This window comes from Pezoporus flaviventris, unplaced genomic scaffold (genome assembly GCF_033815535.1).
Source record: "Pezoporus flaviventris isolate CSIRO_AGI_PZ_B2104156 unplaced genomic scaffold, CSIRO_AGI_Pfla_v1 ptg000041l, whole genome shotgun sequence".
NCBI lineage: Eukaryota > Metazoa > Chordata > Aves > Psittaciformes > Psittacidae > Pezoporus > Pezoporus flaviventris.
In genome coordinates, this window is record NW_026892589.1 from 418,776 (window position 1) to 440,653 (window position 21,878).

Sequence of the window (21,878 nt, forward strand, 5' to 3'; positions counted from 1 at the left end):
CCAGTTCCTCTTGCGGAGCGGGACAGGAACACCTGAGCTCACAGCCATTGATCCTCTCCCAGTGTGAAGGACACGGTCCTGCCTGCGTGTCTTTGAAGATCATGTGTTGCTGCTGCTCCTTGAAACCACATCAGCAGCGTCAGATCTGGCATTTGGTATAATGGCAGCAGGATCAACATTTCCTTTTGTTTCTTGTTCTGCAAGTCATTCCTGCAGCCTGGGACAAGGCCTGGTGGGGCTTTGGGGTGCCAATTGCTCTCAGCCACCTTGCAGGGCTCATTCCCCTCATGCAGTGGGATACACTTGGTCTCCTTCCACCGTTACCTTGCCCAAAAGGCACAGCAAACTGCTCTGCCAAGAAATTCCTTCTGCTCTGCAGGCCCCAGGGTAAGCAGAGTACCTTAGGAGAGTACCAGTTATCTTGAAATCCCTCTTAGCAGCAGCTGAATTTGTTGTGGTCTCAGAGTCCTGGTCACACATGGACTGCTTTGGCCAGAGCCTGCCTTGTGGGATGAGACCAGATGCACAACTCTCAGATCATCTTACTCTTCCCTTTCTTATTAGGAAAGCTTCAGCTGCACAGTAGGAGCAGAAAAGACCCTCCTCTAAGCCTGCATTGGAAGGGAGGCTCCAAGAAAGCACTTCAGCACCCTTTAGGAGCCCTGCAGGACTCTGGGTGCCTGCCACATTAGTAGAATGATAGATCAGGTTTATGGGGGACCTCTGGGAGCCCAGGTTGCATATCCAGTGGTCAGTGTGTGGGGAAGCCCAGTGCTTTGGGCCACTCCAGCCCAAATGCTCTCTCCCTGTTTTGCTGCCCACTGATGAGCAGAACAAGTTATCAATTCACTGTCTTCTTGTCCTGCAGCATGCCCCAGGAGAGGGCAGGGGATGGGCATGGGGATATTAAGGTGCTTCTGAGGCTCTTGCTATTACTTGGACACACTGAGCAAGGCATCTGAGCAGGGAGGGCTGTGTTGAGTTGTGGAAGTACAGCAGGATGGTGCCACAGAGCCCATCACTCTCATTGGGAAGGAGGAACCTGACTCCCAGTGTCATGGGCAGCTGGTCCTGAAAGAAAAAACAGCCCAGAAGCTTTGGCTTGGAAGAAAAGAGGAGGGGCACCAGGCCCAGGGTGTTTGCATGGCGCACACAGCCCAAGGCCCTTGTCTTCCTTGTCTCTTCTGAGAAGCCTGTGGTGATGCTACCGAGCCGCTGTGTGCAGGGCTGCTGTGCCTGGGGCCGGGAGTCCCCGTAACGGGCTGGGCTCTGCAAAAGCTGACAAGAAGCTACACTGAGAAGCCAGGCTGGGGCCAGTGCCACCGCCCTCGCTCCTGCTGCCTCCATCCCTGTCTCAGCGTATGTGGCTTTGGTTTTTGCTTGCCAAGCAAGGCACGGGCAGCCGTGCTCTGCGCGTCTGGTGGCTTGGCGCCCTGCAATGCGGATCTGGCACCAGAGTCCATTCCCATCCTGCCTCCCTTGCGCCATGCTCAGGCAGAGGCTCGATTGCCAGTGGGGGCCGTGTGGTGGAACCTATCGAGCGAGGGCACTGTCACCAGCCGTTCATGTCGCCTGCAGCCGCCCCCCGCGCCGGCACCGCCGCCGGGATCCCCGTCCACAGGCGGGCACCGGCCCCTCGTGCTGCTGGGCTCGGCTCGGCTCGGCTCGGCTCGGCTCCGGCTGGGCTGCTGCCCGGCTCGGCTGAACTCGGCTCGGCTCCGGCTGGGCTCCTGCCCGGCTCGGCTCGGCTCCTGAGGCAAGGACAGTCGGCGACCGCGGCGGCACCTGTGGCCGTGGAGGGGCCCGTCCCCTTCAGCGGCGCCGCGCACTGACCGGGGGCCTCGTAGGCCGGCAGCGGAGCTGAGGCGGTGGCGACATCTCCCCTCTCGCCTGCCGGGGCGCTAGGCCGGCGTCCTCAACGGGTCCCGGCCTTCTCCGAGCACGCAGGGGGTCCTTCCTCTCCCCCACAGCCTGGCGTCGGTCACGGACAAGGGCACGGTACTGCCTGGGGGAGCCCCGGGAGGGAGAGGTCCGTGAAGCTCCAGGGCCGCCGGGAGCACCGTTCAGAGCAGCGCGGCTGGAGGCAGCGCGGTGTCAGCTCGAGCCTGTCCCGCTGCTCGTGCTGCAGACACCCGGTTCCACCGACCCGCACGGCCCGGTGATGTTCTGGCTGGCGGGAGGTGCTGCAGGAGGGGTGCTCGCTCTGCACGTTTCCTCTAGTGCGACAGCTGCTTTCGTCTTTTGTTGTGTGACAGGAGAGAGCTGGTGAAGATTTAGTAATTTCCCTTTGACTCTCCTCCTTCTCTAGGCTGGCATTCAGGGAGAAAGATGCCATTGAAACCATTTAGCTGTCTGTTGCCTGAAACAAGGTTTCTTCACGCAGGCAGGCGTGTGTACAAGTTTAAAATCCGGTATGGCCACTTCAGCAGGTAAGCATGGTAAAGCTGCGAAAGCAACCTGCAGTCTGATGGCAGCATGTAGCGGCGAGTTAAGATCAAACCCCAAATTCAGATCTCGGGAGCTCCTCATTTCCCGCCTGCTTTCACAGAAACTGAAAGTGGTCACTTAAAAACTGCTCCTGTACTTTCCCATGCTGGGTACTGGCCTGGGAGAGTAAATTGAGCTGTAAAAATGCTCTCATTTCACTGCCTTATGTGGAGTTTGTGCTGCAGTGGGTGAAGGGGCTGCTTTTCCTGACAGTATTTTGAATTTTCTAAGTGTTTAAGTGAGAAGCTCCCCAGCCTTTACAGTTATTCAACCCCTACATGCCACACAGTCACTCAGTCACTGCCCCACAGTGGGATGAGAGAGAGGATCCTGGAAGGTAGAAGTAAGAAAACCCATGGGTTGAGATAATGACAATTTAATAAGTAAAGCAAAAGGCATGTGCGCAAGCAAATCAAAATGGGGCATTCATGATGATGGGCAAGTGCTTTGCAAGTGGGAAAAACCTTGACCAGCTCAAGGGGTTCTGGAGTTTTAGTTTGAGAGAGGACTCAGAATCCTGGGCGTTGTGATCTATAATCACAGAAGTTTGAGCTGCTCTGGCAGCAGCATGCCAAATAGGCTGTCTCTAGATCTGAAGCTACATGAAATCTCTTGCCACACTTGTCTCCTTTTTCCTTTGTGGAAGTAGGCTGGGTCTTTGAAATGCTGTTGCATGACTTTATTTTGGGATGAAGTAGAACACCATTGTTTCTTTAGCTTTGCTTAGCATTTTTCCTGGAACAGTGTCACATACAGGAGGATTAACCTTCCTCCTTGTTCTGTTCTCTTGTTCACTTTGGAAAGGAAGATGTGTTGTCTGGTGGTGTTGTGTGGTGTTCAAAAGATCCTTGAAATGTTGCTCTTGTCTGTAACTGAGCTCTTTCCCTCAGTGTAATCCCTTTGGAAGGCTCTGCTGGTAGTGTGCACATGCTTCTGAAGAGCCTGTGGGTGTTTGATCTGGTGATCAAGAGAGCGCTGCCTTTGTCTGAGTCTCTTTACCCCTGCATGTCTCGTGTGCATTGCAATTCATTGGTAGACTTGAGGGAGCAGGGGGTGAGACTTTTGAAGTACCTTTTGTGTTTAACAGTAATTTCTGGAATTGATGGTGAGCTTGTCAAGTCTGTCTTCATGTCTTCATGTCAGCATGGTCCAGTATAGCAAAAGCAACTCCTTGTACAGCAAAACTTGTGAAACTTCCTCACTGTGTCATGGTTGTGGTGAGTGGGGGTGCTTATTCAGAGCATCTGGATTCACTCCCAGATCCTAAGAGAGAGTGAAGGAGTAAGTCCTAACTGCATCTATAGCCTTATGTCCAAAGCAATGCTATCAGTCTGCCTGCAGATTTGGGAAGTGAAACTCCTTTTGCCGGCAATAAGATGGTGACTAATCTGAGGCCAGGTTTCCAAAAGAACATTGACAGAGTTGCAAGAGCTGATCACAGAGCTAATCATCTACACATGCATATTGCTAGAGCAAGGTCAACTTCACTGAAGGTCTCCTGAATTCCCAGAAAAAAAACAGGGAACAAGGAAGGTTCTTCCCTTCTTTAAAGATGAGACTGTTTCTGCATCTCTACACTCCATCTTAAAAGACAATATTCATCCCCTCCTCCCCAGTCCCTCAACCCAAGCAATGAATGGCCTCCTTGTCAGGAGACCCTGGCTGGATCTTCTTCCCACCCTCTTCTTATCACCATTACAACATGCCTTCTTGAATCATAGTTTTGTTTTCCTGCTGGTCCATGAAGACTTTGTGACCACAGCATAAGTCTTGGGTGGGTGATACCTGTTCTGCTGTAGTGCGCTGCAGGAAAGGAATGTAATTCCTTTCATTAACTTATGCTGTACCAGGCAAGGAGAGAGACTTTCTGAAGAGGAAGGAGAGCTCTCATCTCTGACCTAGTTCTGGCTGGGGACCCTGAATGTGAAGGATATGAGAATGGCTGCTTACTAAGCCATGTACCAGAGAATGCTTGCATGGCGTAATTGCTTGCACTCCACTTATTTGCTTATTTCCAAGTGACATTTATGTGATTTCTTTACTTTCTAATGTGTTTGGATTTTCTGTAAGACCTTCTCTCTCCTTCTGCATTTTATTGTTGGCTGACACCTCACAGCAAACAACTTCTGAGAAGCTGTCCTACAAAGGATGTAGCTAATATTTGGGAACACAGTTTGTTGCAGGCAGTACACAACTCCCAGCATCCAGTGCTGTGAAGGCCTGTTTCTCTGCAGGTTTGCACTATGGAGGTGATTAAGAGGCATGTCCTGCCAATTCCTTCTTGTAGTCCCTTGAGCAGAAGGACATCGTGATAGGCTGGAAGACAGAGGTGCTGGTTTGAGGGCACCTTGTCAGAAAACCCTAAAGGTTACTGAGAATTGATTGGAAAGATCTGGTCTCCCACAAAATACAAATGGGCACAAAATTCACAAGAAAAGTCCCTGTGGAATAATGGAGAATGAATTCATCTGCCCACTTAGTATTTTCTCTGTGCAATGGGAATGATGTTTTTTTTGTTGTTTAAACTTTACAACAAAGATAGCTCTGTTGCTTTTTGGTTTGGGTGGGACTAACTCTCTGTGTTTGTTTCACAGTAATCCTGATTTTGACAACACGGAAAGTGCTGTCAAGGAGTTAGAGGTAGGAGATGAAGCAGGTTCACAGAAACTGAGCTGAAAGTTCAGCTGAGCAAATCTTTTGTTATGGGACTGAGGACATTTTGTAAGATGCAGTGCTTTGAGTGAGAGTGATGGGGAACCTCTCTGGACAGTATAATGGTAAAAAAAATGGTATAAATGAAAACTGTCCTTGACAGGCAGCATTAGCGTAGAAGACAATTGAAATATCTCAGAGAAGCTAGACTGTTAGCATTAGACAAATGAAAATGCCTATTTGTTGAGTGAGTTGCCCCCATCCCTCTCTGATACCTGTTCAGATTAATCCTGCAGTAGCACTTGCCCATGGTTTTGCTCTTAGTCCCAGACCTGACCACTGCTTTTAACTTCTCAGGCTTGACTAGCTGTCAATACTCTCTGGTTTTCCAGGGGCTGTGTCAGTACTGGTGAGCTAGCTTGACAGAGACTGATGTAATGCTCAGTTGTACATGCTTTCCTCCTAGTTGTGGAGCTACTGGAATCAGTGGTGGCTCTTTTAATGGTGCCATTACTTTGTGACCAAGCTTGGTGGCAACTGTTCCTGTCATCTTCTTCCTGAGACAGAAAGAAGGCCCTGCCATTCCTGAGGAAACGAGACAACTCTATTGCCTGCTTAAAAGTGCTCCTGTTACTTCATTTAAAAAAGTCTTCAGAGTACAACAATAGCATTACAAATATTATTGAAGAAAATGTGCTGGGTTTAACTGATACAGGAAATCAATGGTTTGGTGTTGGTTTTTTTTTTCATTTTTGAAAAATACTGAAAGGTATTACCAGAAAAAGTTTCCCATTTTTGAAGCAGGGTTTTGTTGGAGCAGAATTACAGTTCCTATTCATCAAATTGGGTCAATATCCAGAAAAAGGGGAATATGTTTGTATTTTAAAACAGGTCAATACTACATGTGTTTTCCTGGTAACAAGAGACTTCTTAAATGTAAAACTTGTTAAATTTAAAAGCACACCTCCACCCTCTGTAGTAATGGTTAATGTTAATTCAAGATTAAGACATTCACTCACTTTGATTTCGATGAGCCTGTTAGTGCAGTTCACTTTAAGGTGATGGGCAAAGAAGGGGATGAGGAAAAGCAAAATATCTAGAACCTGCTCTTCTGTGATTTGTGCAAACTGTAATTTTAAATTTTTCCCAAGCCTCAAAACTGTACTTGATGGTGGAATTGTGGCTGTACTCTTAATATTCTTCCCTTTTTTTGGCCTCTTCAGGAAGCGATTCGAGTAATCCTTGGAAATCTCAATGATTTGCATCCATTTTCTACAGACCACTTCACTATTTTCCCATGTATCCTTTTTTTCCTACTCGCCAAAGAAATGACGTGTCTGGGGGGCATTGATGAATTTGATGTTCATGTCCAAAAGCATGCAGGTCTTTAGCTGGAGTACAACTGCTTTGAGCTTTGCAGCATTATGTTAGCTGAAGATCCTCCTCAGTTTTTGCCTTTACCAGAGGCACCAGAGGTTTCAGAAGGTCAGTAAAATGTAAGATGCTCCTCACAGGCTCAGTAGGAGAGAAGACTGCATTAGTTTTCTTGCAAGGTACATTGGGATTAAATGACGTCCATGAGCCTCTGAGGATCAGTTGTACCTGCAAAGCTGTCCTCAGTCTGTAAAGGAAGAAGTTAGCTTGAACCTGAGAGACTAGGATAACATTCCCATGAAGTCTTACGTTGCTTAAAGGGATGTTGAATATAAAAGTTGTTTCTTGGGTGGGAGTGAATGTGAATATATGCTTATGTACCCACACAGGTGGCTGAGAGGAGCAAAAGTCACCTCACAGAGTGAGTTGTGCTAGCAGTAGTTAAGCTGAGAGCTGGAAGACTTAAAGCAGGCTTTTGAACACACAAACCCTGCAGGATTGTCACTCAGTTATCTGGGTCACCTCTTCAATGTAGTGTTTGAAGTCTAGGTGTAAAAGTGAAACAAATGTCCTCCACCCAGTATTCACCGTGTTTTATTCTTCCCCCTTACTCTTTTAGGACCAGCCACTACTTTTTTCCATCTCCTCTAAACCTTGCGGTGGTGATAGCTGCTGTCAAAAGACAGGAGTGTAAAAGCTTTGTGCCATAGCACAGCATCAGCATGTAGAAGCTAATTTTTGAATATTCTCACATGCAGGTTTTGTTGTTACAAAGTTCATTTTGACAAGTTGTATCTGCTCCCTCATACATGTGTTCAGTATGGTCTGACTTCAGAAGCTTTACAAGAGGACATTGTCTGAACTCCTGCTCCTTTGAAATGTTAGTGCTGTGTTCTGAAGTCTTATCATCATTCTCAGATTTGAGTAAATGGGAGAGAGTATCGAAGATGAGATTCAAACATGAGAATGTCCATCTTACGCCTTATCCCTACATTTGCACTATGTATCTAGAACTGAACTCATTTTGGCAAAACGTACCTTGTGGTAAGTCTGTATGGTATGTTTGCATAATTTCTGGAAGCATCTATGATCCTTGTCTTTTCCCTTTCCCTTTCCCTTCCTCTACTGTGTCTTTGAATTAGAGGGAGCAAAGCTGCGTGCAGTATGGCTGTAGTATGGATTTGAAACAGAGCAGAACAGTGTGTATTGCTTTTCTAAAACTTCCTGAATCTCTTTGCCTTTTCTGTCACTGCTCACTCTTCAGCTAGTATTTTTATGAAGCAGTACCCAGTGGTTCCCAACCTTCATTCTTTAATGTCAGTGGCTGGGCTGGGGACAGCACATGTCTATGGAACACGTTTTTCTTCACGTTGATTACGTCTGTTGACATTGAACTTCACACTCTTTGTTTCTGTTTTTCCAATGAAAGAATGTGTTTTTCTAAGTAATGATAGTAATAATGGGAATAATGTTTTCTGTAAAATTAGCAAATGCTCTCCCCTCCCTAGTGTCTTGTTTTCCAGTTTTCTATGAATTCCCTGAACAGCTTCAGGCCCCAGCTGACACCTCTGTGGGACTCTACATTTAACCTCCTCTGTTGTGAAAACTGAGTGTTTATTCTTACTATTTCCTGTTCTGGTTTTTGGTCCGTGGATAAAGCTGCTGTTTTTTTCTTACAACTGCTTAGTAGATATTCTTGTCCCCTTTATAAAATGGACAAGTCATTTCTTAGTCTCACCCATTTGCTTGTGTGTAGCATCCTCTACCAAAAAGATCGTGTTTGGATTTAAAAACTTCTAAACATGGAGAATTCACTCCCTTCCCTGTACACCTTGCCCTGGTATTTAACTGCCCTCTCCACATAGCTATGCAATGCTTCTATTCTACAGTTATGCACAGCATAATGTGCTGTTACTTTCGGGCACTGAAACATGTATGGATCCCATGCATCAAAGTGGAGTGGCCAATATTCTGTGGAGTCTATGCTTCAGCTGTCCTTGCATCTTCCACCTGGTGCACAGAACATAGGTGCTAACAATTTTTCAGTACCTTCTGCTCTTCTGAAGACTCCTTGGATTTCTTCAAGAAAAGCAGCTTTCCCCATCCCATCAACATGTGGTATCCATAGCCAGGAATTCTAGTTCTGAAAGAGCTGTATTTGCAGTTCTTCAATATCAGCATCTTGTATGCAAAGTACAGTATAATTTCTAAGTAGTTTGTCTTGTTCTCAGAAAGTGAGGTGCAATGCAAAAATGTCCTTTTAAGATGGTTAAAGAATGTCCAGCCTAAATATTCACCAATTTTGTAATAATTCTGTTACAGGTAAAGAAGTAAACAAGGGCAGTGATGAGCTTGTAAGTTGTGTGTGTGGTTTTGTCCTGTGGTTTGTTTGTCTTTTAAGTTATATTCTGAATAGCTTGGAGGAACAGGATATATTATATATAGGCAATGCTGAAATCTCCTGTTTCTAGGTGTCAGGCAGGCAATGTTAGGTGGCACTGAATTCTCACCTAGAACCATCCAAGTTGAGAGCAATCTTCCTGTCAATTCCATCAGAGTCTGAATGAAGGACCTGAGAGTCCTGCTGGCTGCAGCTAAATGTGTTTTCTGCAAGTCTGAGCTGAGCTGTCAAATGGTTTCTTCATAGTGAGAGTCTGTGAGAGTCTATAGAAGAATTAAATAGTTTTCTGGGTGCTGCATATGTCAGAAGAAACAATGTTAAGCTTATTGGGAAATTTTTTGTTTAGTGAGGGCTCAGAGTAGGCTTGTTTTCAATATGGGAAGTGTCTGGAGATGGAGTGAATTAGTGAAGACGTTCTGTCCAAAATGCCCAAACAAAAATCCCCCTAACCCTCCTGGCACTGCATTCCTGCTAATTATATCCTAGGCCCTCTTCTGAAGATGGAGCAAAAGGGATGTCCTGGGGAGCAGTATTTCCTGTTTAACACCATTGAACATAATTCTGTGGATGGCCTCTCAGTGCTTATCTTCTGTTTGAATAAGGTTGCTCTGGACTCATTTTTTGGTTTTCATTGTATGAACATGAACAATTTTGCAAAACATGAACGTGTATTAACTCTGAATTCTGTTCTAAAATAGAGAAGTCAACATCAAATTTTATCCATGCCAATTTTGCAATGTTTTGAAGGTGAAGAGAAGAAATGAAGTGTCAGAAAGTACTGCAGGGCAAGCATCAGTGAAGGGGAGAAGAGTGGAAGTCCAAGCAGAGACCTCATGCCCACAGCTGGGTATCGACAGGTCAGTTAACTACAAAATAGTCTTCCAGGGCACATAGCAGTATTTTTAATGTCTCATGTACCTTTCTCATATTTCACTCCTGTGTAATCCTTTGCTCCGTTTTTCTTCTTCCTTCTCTTTCATAGGTGACAGGCTCTAAGCAGCATTGCCCATACTTGCAGAAAAGTTGTCCTATGTTTTCAGGCTCCCATGGCATTAACTAGAGGTCTCCCTGTTTATCTCCTTTGTATTAACATTATCTATAGAATCACAGTGGGATGAGAACTTGGCAGCTGGCTTGCAAACCTAAGCCAGGGATGACAAGGAAAGAACTGCCAACAGTTTTCTACCTGCACCCCAGCCTGTTCCTCTGTGTGGGCTGATGGATGCTGCCTCTCAGCTTGAGGCTGAGATCTCTATCTGTTGATTTCACAGATTCATTGAGGTTGGATGGGACCTTTGATATCATCAAGTCCAAGCCCTCCTGCTCAAGCAGGGTCATCCAGAGCAGATTGCCCAGGACATGTCCCTTTGGGTTTTGTGTGGACTTCAAGGGTGGAGACACCACAACTTCTGTGGGACCTGGCTGCAGTGCTTGACCACAGCTGCAGTCACAAAGGGAGCCCAGTCTGGGCAGAGCACACAGACTGGCCTCAGCAGCCCTGAGCAGAGGGGAAGGGTCACCTCCCTTGAGCTGTTGGCAAAACTCTTCCTAGTGCAACTCTGGATGCTGTTAGCCTCCTTCAGTATGAGGGTGCAATGTTGGCTTATGGTGGATAACTTCAAGCTTAGTCCTTGATTACCTCTCCGAGGCAGGCCCATTATTAATTATAGTCTAGCAGGCTTCTTTCTTTCATAGAGTGTAGCTTTTAAAAACAGGAAATTCCTCTCTGTTCGCAAGTGTGTGGCAGAGAGTCCCAGATCCAACACTGTGATCAGAAGTGTTTGTTCTCACCTTTCCCCTTCCACAGCCATAAACAGACCAAGTCAAATCATCTCCCTTGTTGCCTTGGATTTTCTGAGAGTGCTGAGCTCTGAGAATCTCCCCAGTGATACTGGTCAGCTCAAAGAGCACTATTGGTGTGTGAAGCCAGGATTTGTTTTCCCCATGTGCATCACTTTGTACCTCTCTGCACAGTTTCCTCTGCCATTTTATTGCTCTGTGACTGCAATAGGGTCTTTCTGTGATTCTTTGCTACCTGCCCTTCTCTTTGTGAGGATTTGCAAGCTTTCTCAACTCACTGCTCATCCCCTTTTCTATGTCATATAACAGTTCTCTTCAAGTGTTCGTTGGTTTTACTGGAAAAGCAGAAAGCCTAATATGAGAACAAGTGCATGTTTTCATTTTTTAAGTGAGACTTTGAAACATGAGCACAAGTATAGATTAAGGGTACCTTGTTGGCTAGAGGTACTAAAATCCTGATTCCTAATAAAATACTTGGAGTAGTCATTTACAAGTTTGCTTCCTTTTTGTGACTTTTTGTAAACTCGGTTCTTATCTGACTTTTTTTAGGACTGGAGCTGAATATGTTCACCATATGAGTAAAGCAAAGCATGGATTTGAAAAGGTAGGCTAGAGTATTCAGGAAGAGCTAGCGGCTTCTGTTTAGTCCTAGGTTCTTAAAGGGGTAAGCATAAAGATGCCTTCAGGTAATTCTTCTTGCCTTTTCATGTATGTCAAGACATTTGAGATTCCTGCTCAACAGACTTAGCCATGAGTTTTACAGGGAGATGGAACAAGCTTTTCTGACTGTCCAGCTACAAACTTTAGGGGTGAGCTTAGCTTCTCAGCTTCTCAGAGGTGGACCTGAAGATGCCCTGCCTTGTCTGCATGACTTCGGTCCTCTTTTACCTCAGATGCCCCTTTGTGCAGAACTCCATGAAGTGCTAGCAGTGGGTGCTAACACCTTCACACTGCTTCAGTGTGAGTACTTGTCACTACCGACCAGTGTCCTTTCTCTAGGCTAGATGGCCTTGCAGGCATCTCCCTCTTCTGGAAACAGTGTCATGACTTTTCTCACCATGTCATCAGAAGGCAGATTTACAATGGGATTGTTCCAGAGGGATTAACAATTGCTTTCTAAACCCACTGTTCTCCCAAGGCTTTGTTAGGAGGGAAGAGTCTATTTTAGCCCTCAGGCTGGAAGCCTACTCTGACCAAGCTGCTGTTAGGCAAACCTGTTAGGTAACAGGGTTTTCCTTAACACTCCTGTTTGCCTCCTCCTGGCTGTTGCCCATTCTCCCAAATGTCCCAGTGCATTTTATCCATTTTCTGGATAGTGATAGTCATTATAAATTTAGTTCAAATCCCTGCCACACTATCGCCTTCCTGGCCTTTTCTCCTCTCCAGCTCTTAGGAGAGAGTCTTCTCCCAGAAGACAAACACATTTCTCTTGGAATTGTCCACAAAGGAAGCTGGTTTAAGGTTTAAGCCCAGCCGGTAACTCAGAACCACGCAGCCACTCGCTCACTCCCCTCCCCCCCTTCCGCCCCCTGCTCCCGGAGGGATGGGGGGGGAGAATCAAAAGGATGTAACTCCCATGGGTTGAGATAAGAACAGTCCAGTAACTAAGGTATAATACAGATCACTGCTGCTACCATCAATAATAACGATAAGGGAAATAACCAGAGAAGAGAATAAAACCGCTCACCACCCGCCAACTGATACCCAGCCCGACCAAGCAGTGATCTGGGTAACTGCCCCCAGCTTATATAGTGGGCATGACATGCTGTGGTACGGAATACCTCTGTGGGTAGTGTCCTCAGGTGTCCTGTCTCTGCTTCCTCCTGGCTTCCCCTCCTCCCTGGCAGAGCATGAGGCTCAGAAAGTCCTTGGTCAGAGTAAACATTACTTAGCAACAACTAAAACCATCAGTGTTATCAGCGTTGTTTCCATGCTGAAAGTCAAAAACACAGCACTGCATCAGCTACTAAGAAGGAGAAAAATGACTGCTACTGCTGAACCTAGAATACAAACCCAAAGTATTCTTTCAGAAGAGGGTTTTTTTATGGCTTTCTTACATTTTCAAGACAGGAAGGAGACTGCTTGGTACCCTCTCAGGAGCATTCAGTAGAGAAGAATTTATCTAAAATGAGCAGGCTCATTTATCTCTAAAACTTCTATCACTCCCCCCCCCCAACTCCTTCCCACCCCTCAGCTTATCTTTGCAGGATTAGTGACAAGTCTCTACACAATGCCTTTCCTGTCTTTCTTCAGGTGCTCCATACACCCTCTTGGTGGGGTAATAAGGGTCATCCTCTGAAATGCTTTTTTATTCCTTGCTTTATGCTAACCGCTGTCCTCAGAATGCTCCTTTTATAGTGATTGGACTTCACAAACTAATATTATAGTTCTTAAAAGCTAGAGCTCCAGGTTAGCATGTTGGATCCTGAGGAATAATGTGGTAGGTGGCAGACATCACTGTGACCTTGTACTGTGTGAACTAATATGCAAGGACATGTCCTGAGCTCTTTCCAGGTAAACTGGAACTGTGATGAATGAATCACCAGTTCAGGTGAGAGAAACCTTGTTCAGAACACATGCTTGTCCCTGAAATTTGCACTGGTTAGGGCAGTGAGAGGGATGGATGTCCAGATGCCAAAACTTGTGTTTATGAATAGCAGACCAGATTTCATGAGCAATGCATGAAATCATGGGGAGAGGACTTCTCCTTCACATGCATTTTTTTTTTTAGGCGATCAGACAGGTACTCCTGTGATGTGTTTCCCAGTTGGTTGCTTTCCATTTGGTTTCTTCTGTGTAACAGTTCCTGGGTTCCTTCCTTTCAGAATTCCTCAAGAGAAAATGAGCATGAGTTTAGTCCAGCATCTCTTACCATGGACTACAGCCAAGTGAATTTCTGTAAGTGAGGAATTCCCAGATTGTTTCATTCATATAGTGGTCATATCAAATCAAAAGCTGCAAGGATTACATCATTATTAGTTTTCCTTTAAGAATTGTGTTTGGTGTTTTCCAGCAGGTGAGAGTGAGAATTAGAATGACCGTAAAGCTGTAGGTCACCCATGATTTTGACTGAGGCTGTCTTCCCCCATCATGAATTCCCACCCGTACAGCTGGGGTGCACAGCTTTCAGAGCTGGGCTGTGAAACGGGAGTTCATCTCCAAGTCAGCCTGTATTGGGATTGCTTTGAAACCTGCCAGGCATTAGGTTGGTCAGTCTGGAGACACCTTTCAGCCTCAGCATCTGCTGTTGGGTGTGCAGGGAGTGTGCAGGGAGTGAGCTTGTGGTTTTGTTCTTGCTGCTGTTTCTTACAGGGGGACCTGTTGTGCCTAACCCTGAACAAAGAAGAGCAACCGGTCAGGCTGAGGGTGCAGGGCAGCTACTGCAGCAAATGGACCGCATGGTAAACAAAGGAGACACAGAGTTGGAAGGAAGAGGTCTCTCAGGGTTCTGGAGAAGGTACTAATACTGTAGCTATGACCAGATGCAGGCCGACTGTGTTCGAGACTGTGTCAGAGACTATGCCTGACCCTGGCAGTTCAGATGATTCTGCCTTATCTTGAAGAATGGATCCCTCTTCCCTGTGGGTATACCAAAGTCTCCCAAGGCAAAGGAACGTGCAGGGGTGTCCTTTTGTCTTGTGGTAAGGTGCAACATCCCCAGTAAATATTCCTCTTCTGAGCTTTTTGGGGACTTTTTTGACCTTTCTGACTCTTCTGAGACTTTGGGGAAAAAGAAAACCCTCACATGAGTATTACTGACCACAGCCACAGCCCCCATACAATGTGGCTTTTATCAGATGAGGAGTGCCATCTCCAGCCCCATTTCTAAAGGACTTAAACACTCCCTCTTCTAACAGGGCCTTCCCAGGGTGGACCTTCAGCTCCGTTAAGTACAACCTTTATTTGGCCAGTTAGCAACTGTGGCTTATGTAACTTTGACTCCCAAAGACACCATTTTAAACTAAAATTAAAGTAACCACACAGACAGTTGCTGGGCATTGCTGACTGAAGATTGCTCTAAAGCTGTTGAAGTTGTATCCCCCAAGAGTGCTCTGTTCACTGCACAGCGCAAGTTGAACAGTGGCAGGAACTGTTTATCTGGGAGTTGAATTAGTTGTGGGAGAAATGAAAACTCTTGTGAATTGAAATGTGTGCCATTAACTGCTGAGACTCCACTGTTACGGCACAAGTTAGTTTTTATGCTTCCTCTATTCTTTCAATTTTCCTCTGTACTATTTTGTGCTAGGGTTGTGTCTTTTGTGTGGACGTTGTTATACTTAAAATACTTACTCTTAATGTGTTCTCCTTGTTGTTTCCCCAGCATAATCTTGACACCACTACAGCATCTTTTTGGTGGAAAGAACTGACCTGGAAGCCCTAAGTTGTGGAAAAGTAAACTTGCAGGGTGACTGTTGGGTGGGATTGTTTCCTGTGTTGTTCAGCTTTTCACATTACTTGTCTCAGCTTTGAAATGCTTTAAATGAAGTTCTACCTTTTTTAATTTTCAAATTAACATACTGGAGATATTGGGTTAAAGTGTCTTTTTTCTTCACAACCTTGAGTGTCTTGGGAAAAGAGCAACATGCTTTAAGATTCTGATCCTTGAGTGTCATAAATTGGGAATTTTGCAATTAAAAATTCTGTGAGATTCTAATAAAAATCAACTAGCATCACCCTGGGACTCTGTGGTAATCCATCTCACGCAGGCAGAAAATGTCCTTTTCCTCCCAGAAGAAGCAGAGGTTTCTGGTATCAGATGGACTCTTGTACTATGCTTCACACCATTAAAAAAATGAAAATTGGTGAAAATATTTTGGATTATGTTCTTACCACCACACTACAAGTTGTGTAATTATTTACGCCTTCAATAAGTAGTGAGGTGAGGCTGGGAGTTGAGATTTCAATTGGGATGCTCAGGCAGCTTTTTGCCATCACACCAGTGCATTTACGACAAACATCACTCTTCAGCCATCTCCTGAGCTAAGGCACCATAATCATGTTACTTGCACAGTGCTGGGCTCACACCTAACACCAAGTAGTTGTTACTTTGCCAGTACTCTATGTGGTACCTGACAACACCCTCGGAGCATGTCCAGGCAGACAGACTTTCTCCTTGCAGGAGAAGGCAAGGCACTGCACAGTATAGGTGCTCTCAGCTTGCTCTTGCCAGTAAGAGGACTGGGAGAACTCCAGCCGGGAGTAGGCATCTCTTGCCCCAGGCAGAGGCTGACCACAAGTGACCTGTTCAGATGCAGGACGGTGCAGTGGGTCTGCCTGAGAGGATGGTTAAACCTCTTCTGCACATGAACCTGAGGAGGGAACTGTGATAAGGGATGGAAAGCCCTAAAAATGCAAACAGAAATGCCTGAGAAAAATGGAGAATAAGAAATACATTGTTCAGGGGAGAGGAGAAAAATGAAGGAATTCCCTTTGCTTCCATGTTTCCCTTCTCAGCAGCAGTGTCAGGGTGCCTGTGGGCTGCCTACCTACACAGCTCTGTGGCTCCCCCTCAGCTTCGCTCGCAGCTCTTCTCCCCAGAGACTTCGCCAGTGCAGAGCTGCTCCAGCCCCTGAAGCATCTCAGTGGCCCTTCTGTGGTCTCACTCCAACAGGCCCACATCCTTCTTACGCTGGGAACCCCCAAAGCTAAACACAGTACCACTGGAGCAGAGGGGGAGAATTGCCTCCTTCAAGCTGCTGCTCACACCTCTTTTGCTGCAGCCCAGCATAGGGTTGGCTTTGTGGGCTGCATGTGTACACTGCCGGGTCATGGTAAGCTCTGCACCCCCAGCAGCCCGAGTCCCTCTCAGCCCGCTCTCAGCACAGCCCGGTTTCAAGCAGCGCGGCTTCAGCTCGCGCAGCAGCCGCCGCCTGCCACGTAACCCCCATCTAAAGAGGGACGTTGCCAGGAAAACGAAGAGAAACAAGCCCTCCCCTCCCCTCCCCTCGCCACCCAGGGAGCTGGCAGCGCGGCGTTGTCAGGGCAGCGGCGGCAGCTTTAAAGGCGCCCTAACGGAGCGGTGTCCGGTGCCGAGGGCATCGGCTCGGGGGCGGCCGGGGCCGGCGCACGGAACAGCGACAGCCCCGGCCGGCCAGCAGCGGCCTGCGAGAGCTGGTTACCAGAGCGCGGCGGGGCTCTGCAGGCGGGTTCGGTCAGTGGCCATCATGGCATCCACCCGGCATCCAGTGATCGGCGTCCTCCGTACCTGCCGGAACGGTTGCCTCTCCGCCCGAGGCTGGGTGTACTCCAGCACAGAGGAAGTCTGACAGAGCTGAGCCAGGGGCTCCAGAGGTAACAAGAACCAACAGGGAAAAACAGTGACATCGTCCAAGAGTTCGGGTTGGAAGTGATATCCAAAGCTCATCCAGTCCAACCCCAGCAATGAGCAGGACATCTTCACCTGGAGCAGGTTCCCAGAGCCCCTGTCCAGCCTGGCCTGGAATGTCGCCAGGGATGGTGAATCCACCCGCTCTCTGGGCAGCCTGTGCCAGTGCCTCACCACCCTCAGGGTAAAACATTTCTTGAGTCCAAACTAGATCCTTTCGTTCAAACCTTCACCCCTTGTCCTGTCACAACACACCCTGCTAAAAAGTTTTTCCCCATTTTTCTTACAGGCCCCCTTAAAGTATTGAAAGACCACACTAAGGTCTCCCTGGAGCCTTCTCCAGGCTGAACAGCCCCAACTCAGCCTTTCCTCAGAGCACAGGTACCCCATCCTTTCTGTGTTCCTCTTCTTGACCTGCACCAACAGGTTCCTGTTGTCTTGTGCTGGGGACTCCAGAGCTGGACATAGCACTCCTGGTAGGTTTCCACCAGAGCAGAGGGGCAGAATCATCTCCCTCCACCTGCTGGCCATGCTGCTTTTGATAACTGAGGGGATTGAAGGTGTGTTGCTCAAAGAAAGTGACATGGCTGATGGCACAGCTGAGGTACCTCTACATCCACGCACACAGCATGGGCAACACCAGGAGGAGCTGGAAGCCAACTCTGCATGTTGCTACAAAGCTGTGATGTTGTTGCCATTACTTAAACTTGGTGGGATGAACCCCATGAGTGGAATGCAGCTATCAGTGGCTGCGGGCTGTTCAAAAGGGACAGGGAGGAAAGAGGGGGGAGGGGTTGCCCTATACTACAGGCCACTGGATCAAGGGAAGCCTGTTGATGAAGCCTTCTTACTCCATTTACAGGAAGCACTCACAGACTCTCATCCTGCTGGGAATCATCTTGACAGCCCTCTTGCCGGCTGGTGGGAAAGTAGCACGGTGAGCTGTAGGCAATGCAGGGGACTCCTGCAAAGCTCTGAGAACTTCTTAAGCCAGGTAATAGCCCTACCAGAGGGGATGCAATACTAGACCTGATGGTCACAAACACCATCAGTGACGTCACAACTGGAGAGTCTGGGCTGCAGTGATCACGCGCTGGTGGAGTTCACAGTCCTGAGGGATACGCGTCAGGCAAAGAGGAGAGTAGATGCCTCATTTTAGGAAAGGAAACTTGCCTCTGTGCAAGGAGTTAGTCAACAGGACCCCCTGGAAAACTGCCCTCAGGGGCAAGGGAGCAGGGTAGAGCTGGCAGAGTTTTACAGATGCTTTCCACAGCACAAGAGCTCTTGATCCCCAGGTGTAAGAAATCAGGAAACGAAGGCATGAGACCAGCAGGGATGCATCAAGAAGGGCTTCTACAGGTATGTCAGCCAGAACAGGAAGGTCAAAGAAAGTGTAACCCCCCAAAGAACACAACTGGCAAATGAGTAACAATGGGTGAGAAGGCTGAGGTACTCAACAGCTTTTTTGTCTTTGTCTTCACTGACTTCTCTTCCTATGGTGTGAGAGTACAGAGATTGGACAGAAAACACTGCCCCTTGTGTTCCAGCCAGTCCTCAGAGCTCAGAGGGGCTGCAGACACCTGGGATTCATTTCTGATTATCACCAATTGAACATGATCCATCCAGTCGAGTTCAATCAGAACTGTTACAATTAAGGATTCACAAATAGTGAGGTTTACTGAAGCACAGAAATACAGATTTGGAATTGCCATTGGTAAGCTCACTTCCTGCACTAGCACTAAAACCCAATGATTAATGCAGCTCATATGGAGGAAAAAAAAAAAAAAGCAATTGCAAATTCATTCAGTTTAGGTCCACCCAAGTATTATCCAGCAGAGTTGGAGATGCGAATCTTGCCAAAGAGGTGTCCCTGCTTTGTAGAGGAGAGAGGAGCAAGGCCATCTGCAGGTATTCTCATCCTCTGCCATGGAGGAGCTGGAATGCCAAATTTATACTTTTGAGAGAAGTGGAGGTGAGACTAGTCAAGTTACCTGTTGCTGATGTCATGGATGGGAGGAGCAACCACTTTCTCACTTTGGTGTATTTATTTTATGTAAATGAGGGATGAGGGCTACCTTCAGTCAGGCTGCTCAAGGGCTGTGGGTATTACAAGGGTGGAACAGAGCTCTGAAACATCACTCTCCCACTCTACTGAGGCAGCATTAAGGGCATCAGGATTAAGGCCATAAACCCCAACCGCAGCCCGTCACCCCTATCATGGTGTTGCACCAGACCTCAGCAATCCCTTCACCTCATGGCCTCGTTCCTACACATCCCACATCATCCACTCCAGTGGATGGGACTGCAAGGACTGAGGGAGCAAAGTCCCCCCACAGTAAGAGATCAAATTCGAGACCACCTGAACATACGTAAGTCTGTGGGATCTGACGAGGTCACCCCAGAGTTCTGAGGGAATTGGCAGCCAGGTGAAGTTCTTGTGACTGGAAAAGGAAAACACTGCACCCCTTTTTAAAAAGGGTTGAAAGAAGGACCCTGGGAACTAACAACCTGTCAGCCTCACCTCTGTGCTGGGGAAATCACGGAAGAGTTCCTCCTAGAAGCTAGGCAAAAGCACATGAAGGACAGGGAGATGATTCGAGACAGAAAGCATGGGTTCACCAAGAGCAAGTCCTGCCTTAACCAACCCAATGGCCTTCTATGATGGAGTGATTTCATCAGTGAACAAGGGAAGAGCTATGGATGTCAGCAATTTGGACATCTGTAAGGCCTTTGACATGGTCCGCCCAGCTGAGAGGAGGCTCAGGTCGAATCCAGAGAAGAAAACTTCCTCCAAAAGAGAAAAAGCATCTTTCTTTACTCCGTGGAAGTCCCTAATCTTCCTCTGGTCCCCATATTAAGAGGCAACAAACTCATGCTGGAGAAAATACCTATCTCCAAGGAAAAAAAAAATCCTCTCGGCTGTACTCCTTGGAGGTGTCCGGGACTGATACACCAGCTCCCTGACCTCTAACGGATAGCCCAAAAGATTCCAGTATATTCTTGGGAGGAACACTGGATGGATCTGAGAGGACAGTGTAATGTCCAAAAGAGGAGAAATATATTGGGTATCTTCCTTAAAGGACACTGGGGCTACCAAATGAGATATCTGGTCTCATAAAAAAGGCTCTGGGAGATACCTGGGAGGAATGTAAGTGCATGCCCAAGGCAAAGATTCCTAGAAAAAAAAAAAAAAACAACAAACATCTCAGGGATCTTGCTTAAAACTGTCTGGGAATGCTACCCAAGATCTCACGTTCATAAAGAAGATCCCAGTATAATTTGGGATATGCCATGGAGGAGCCTTAGGTGAATCTCAGATAAGGGAGCTTCCTCCAAAAGATGAAAAGTATATCGGGTACCTTCCCCGGAAGAGTCTGAGGTTGCCATCCAGGATCTCAGATTCCTAAGGAATAGTCGAAATGTCTCTGGGAAATGCTATGCAATAGGGCCAGGAGCATCCTGGAGGAGAGATCTTGCAGCAAAAGAGGGAATACATCCAGGGTATCTTCCCTGGAGGAGTCTGGGGCTGTTACCTGGCATCTGAGATTGTTAAAGAAGATCTCAAAAGGCTCTGGGAGATGCCTTGGAGGAGTCTTGGGTGAATCCCAGATAAGGGAAGAGATCCTCTTTGCAGAGAGGAAACTTCCCTCAGGTACCTTCCCTGGAGGAGTCTGGGGCTGCTACCTGGGATCTCAGATTCCTAAGAAACAGCCTAAATGATTCTGAGAAATGGTTTGCAACAGAGCCAGGAGCCTGCTGGAGGAGATATCTTCAGGGAAAAGAGGAAATACATCTCGGGTATCTTTCCTGGAGGAGCATGGGGCTGCTACCTGGGAGCTAAAATTCCTAAAGAATTGGCTGAATGATTCCGGGAAATACTGTGCAGGAGAGGCAGGACCATCCTGGAGGGGAGATCTTCAACCAAAAGATGAAGCACATCTCAAATACTTTCCCTTGAGGAGAGCCTGGCTGATACCCGGGCTCTCAGATTCCTGAATATGCTGAATGATTCCGGGGAACACCACGCAGAAGAGCCAGGAGCACCGTGGAGGAGAGATCTTGAAGAAAGAGGAAACACATCTCTGGTATTTTCCCTGGAGGAGTCTGGGGCTGCTACCTGGCATCTCAGGTTGTTAAAGATCTGAAAAGACTCTGGGAGGTGCCTTGGAGGAGTCTTGGGTGAATCCCAGAGGAAGAGATCCTCTTTGAAGGGAGGAAACTTCTCTCAGGTACCTTCCCTGGAGGAGTCTGGGGCGGCTACCTGGGAACTCAGGTTGTTAAAGAAGCTCCGAGGATACTCTGGAATATGCCTTGGGGGAGCCTTGGGTGAATCCCAGATAAGGGAGCTTCCTCCAAAAGACAAAAAGTATATCGGGTACCTTCCCCGGGGGTCTGGGGTTGCCATCCAGGATCTCAGATTCCTAAGGAATATTTGAAATGTCTCTGGGAAATGCTATGCAATAGGGCCAGGAGCATCCTGGAGGAGAGATCTTGCAGCAAAAGAGGAAATACATCCCGGGTATCTTCCCTGGAGGAGTCTGGGGCTGCTACCTGGCATCTGAGATTGTTAAAGAAGATCTCAAAAGGCTCTGGGAGATGCCTTGGAGGAGTCTTGGGTGAATCCCAGATAAGGGAAGAGATCCTCTTTGCAGAGAGGAAACTTCCCTCAGGTACCTTCCCTGGAGGAGTCTGGGGCTGCTACCTGGGATCTCAGATTCCTAAGAAACAGCCTAAATGATTCTGAGAAATGGTTTGCAACAGAGCCAGGAGCCTGCTGGAGGAGAGATCTTCAGGGAAAAGAGGAAATACATCTCGGGTATCTTCCCTGGAGGAGTCTGG

General features: G+C 47.3%; 1 protein-coding gene and 1 long non-coding RNA gene across 2 annotated transcripts; both read left to right on the top strand.

Moving 5' to 3' along the window:
• The first annotated feature begins 1,252 nt into the window (after positions 1-1,252).
• On the top strand, positions 1,253-15,387 carry MAJIN (membrane anchored junction protein). Its single transcript, XM_061465694.1, has 11 exons — positions 1,253-1,359; positions 2,309-2,429; positions 5,082-5,127; positions 6,363-6,438; positions 7,432-7,557; positions 8,836-8,867; positions 9,662-9,771; positions 11,264-11,318; positions 13,540-13,612; positions 14,027-14,171; positions 15,036-15,387. Exons 2-11 carry the CDS (start codon positions 2,329-2,331, stop codon positions 15,079-15,081), a joined length of 810 nt encoding a protein of 269 aa, XP_061321678.1. The 5' UTR covers positions 1,253-1,359; positions 2,309-2,328; the 3' UTR covers positions 15,082-15,387.
• A 1,527-nt stretch (positions 15,388-16,914) lies between these two features.
• LOC133275592 (uncharacterized) lies at positions 16,915-17,933 on the top strand. The gene is made up of 3 exons (XR_009745610.1): positions 16,915-17,223; positions 17,329-17,420; positions 17,850-17,933. It is a non-coding gene; the product is annotated as an uncharacterized LOC133275592 (long non-coding RNA).
• Positions 17,934-21,878: the final 3,945 nt, after the last annotated feature.

Coding starts and splice junctions, on each gene's coding strand:
- MAJIN (XM_061465694.1), top strand. CDS start 2,329: ATGCCATTGAAACCATTTAGCTGTCTGTTGCCTGAAACAAGGTTTCTT. Junction 5,128..6,362: donor GTGCTGTCAAGGAGTTAGAG/GTAGGAGATGAA, acceptor TGGCCTCTTCAG/GAAGCGATTCGAGTAATCCT. Junction 9,772..11,263: donor CCACAGCTGGGTATCGACAG/GTCAGTTAACTA, acceptor GACTTTTTTTAG/GACTGGAGCTGAATATGTTC.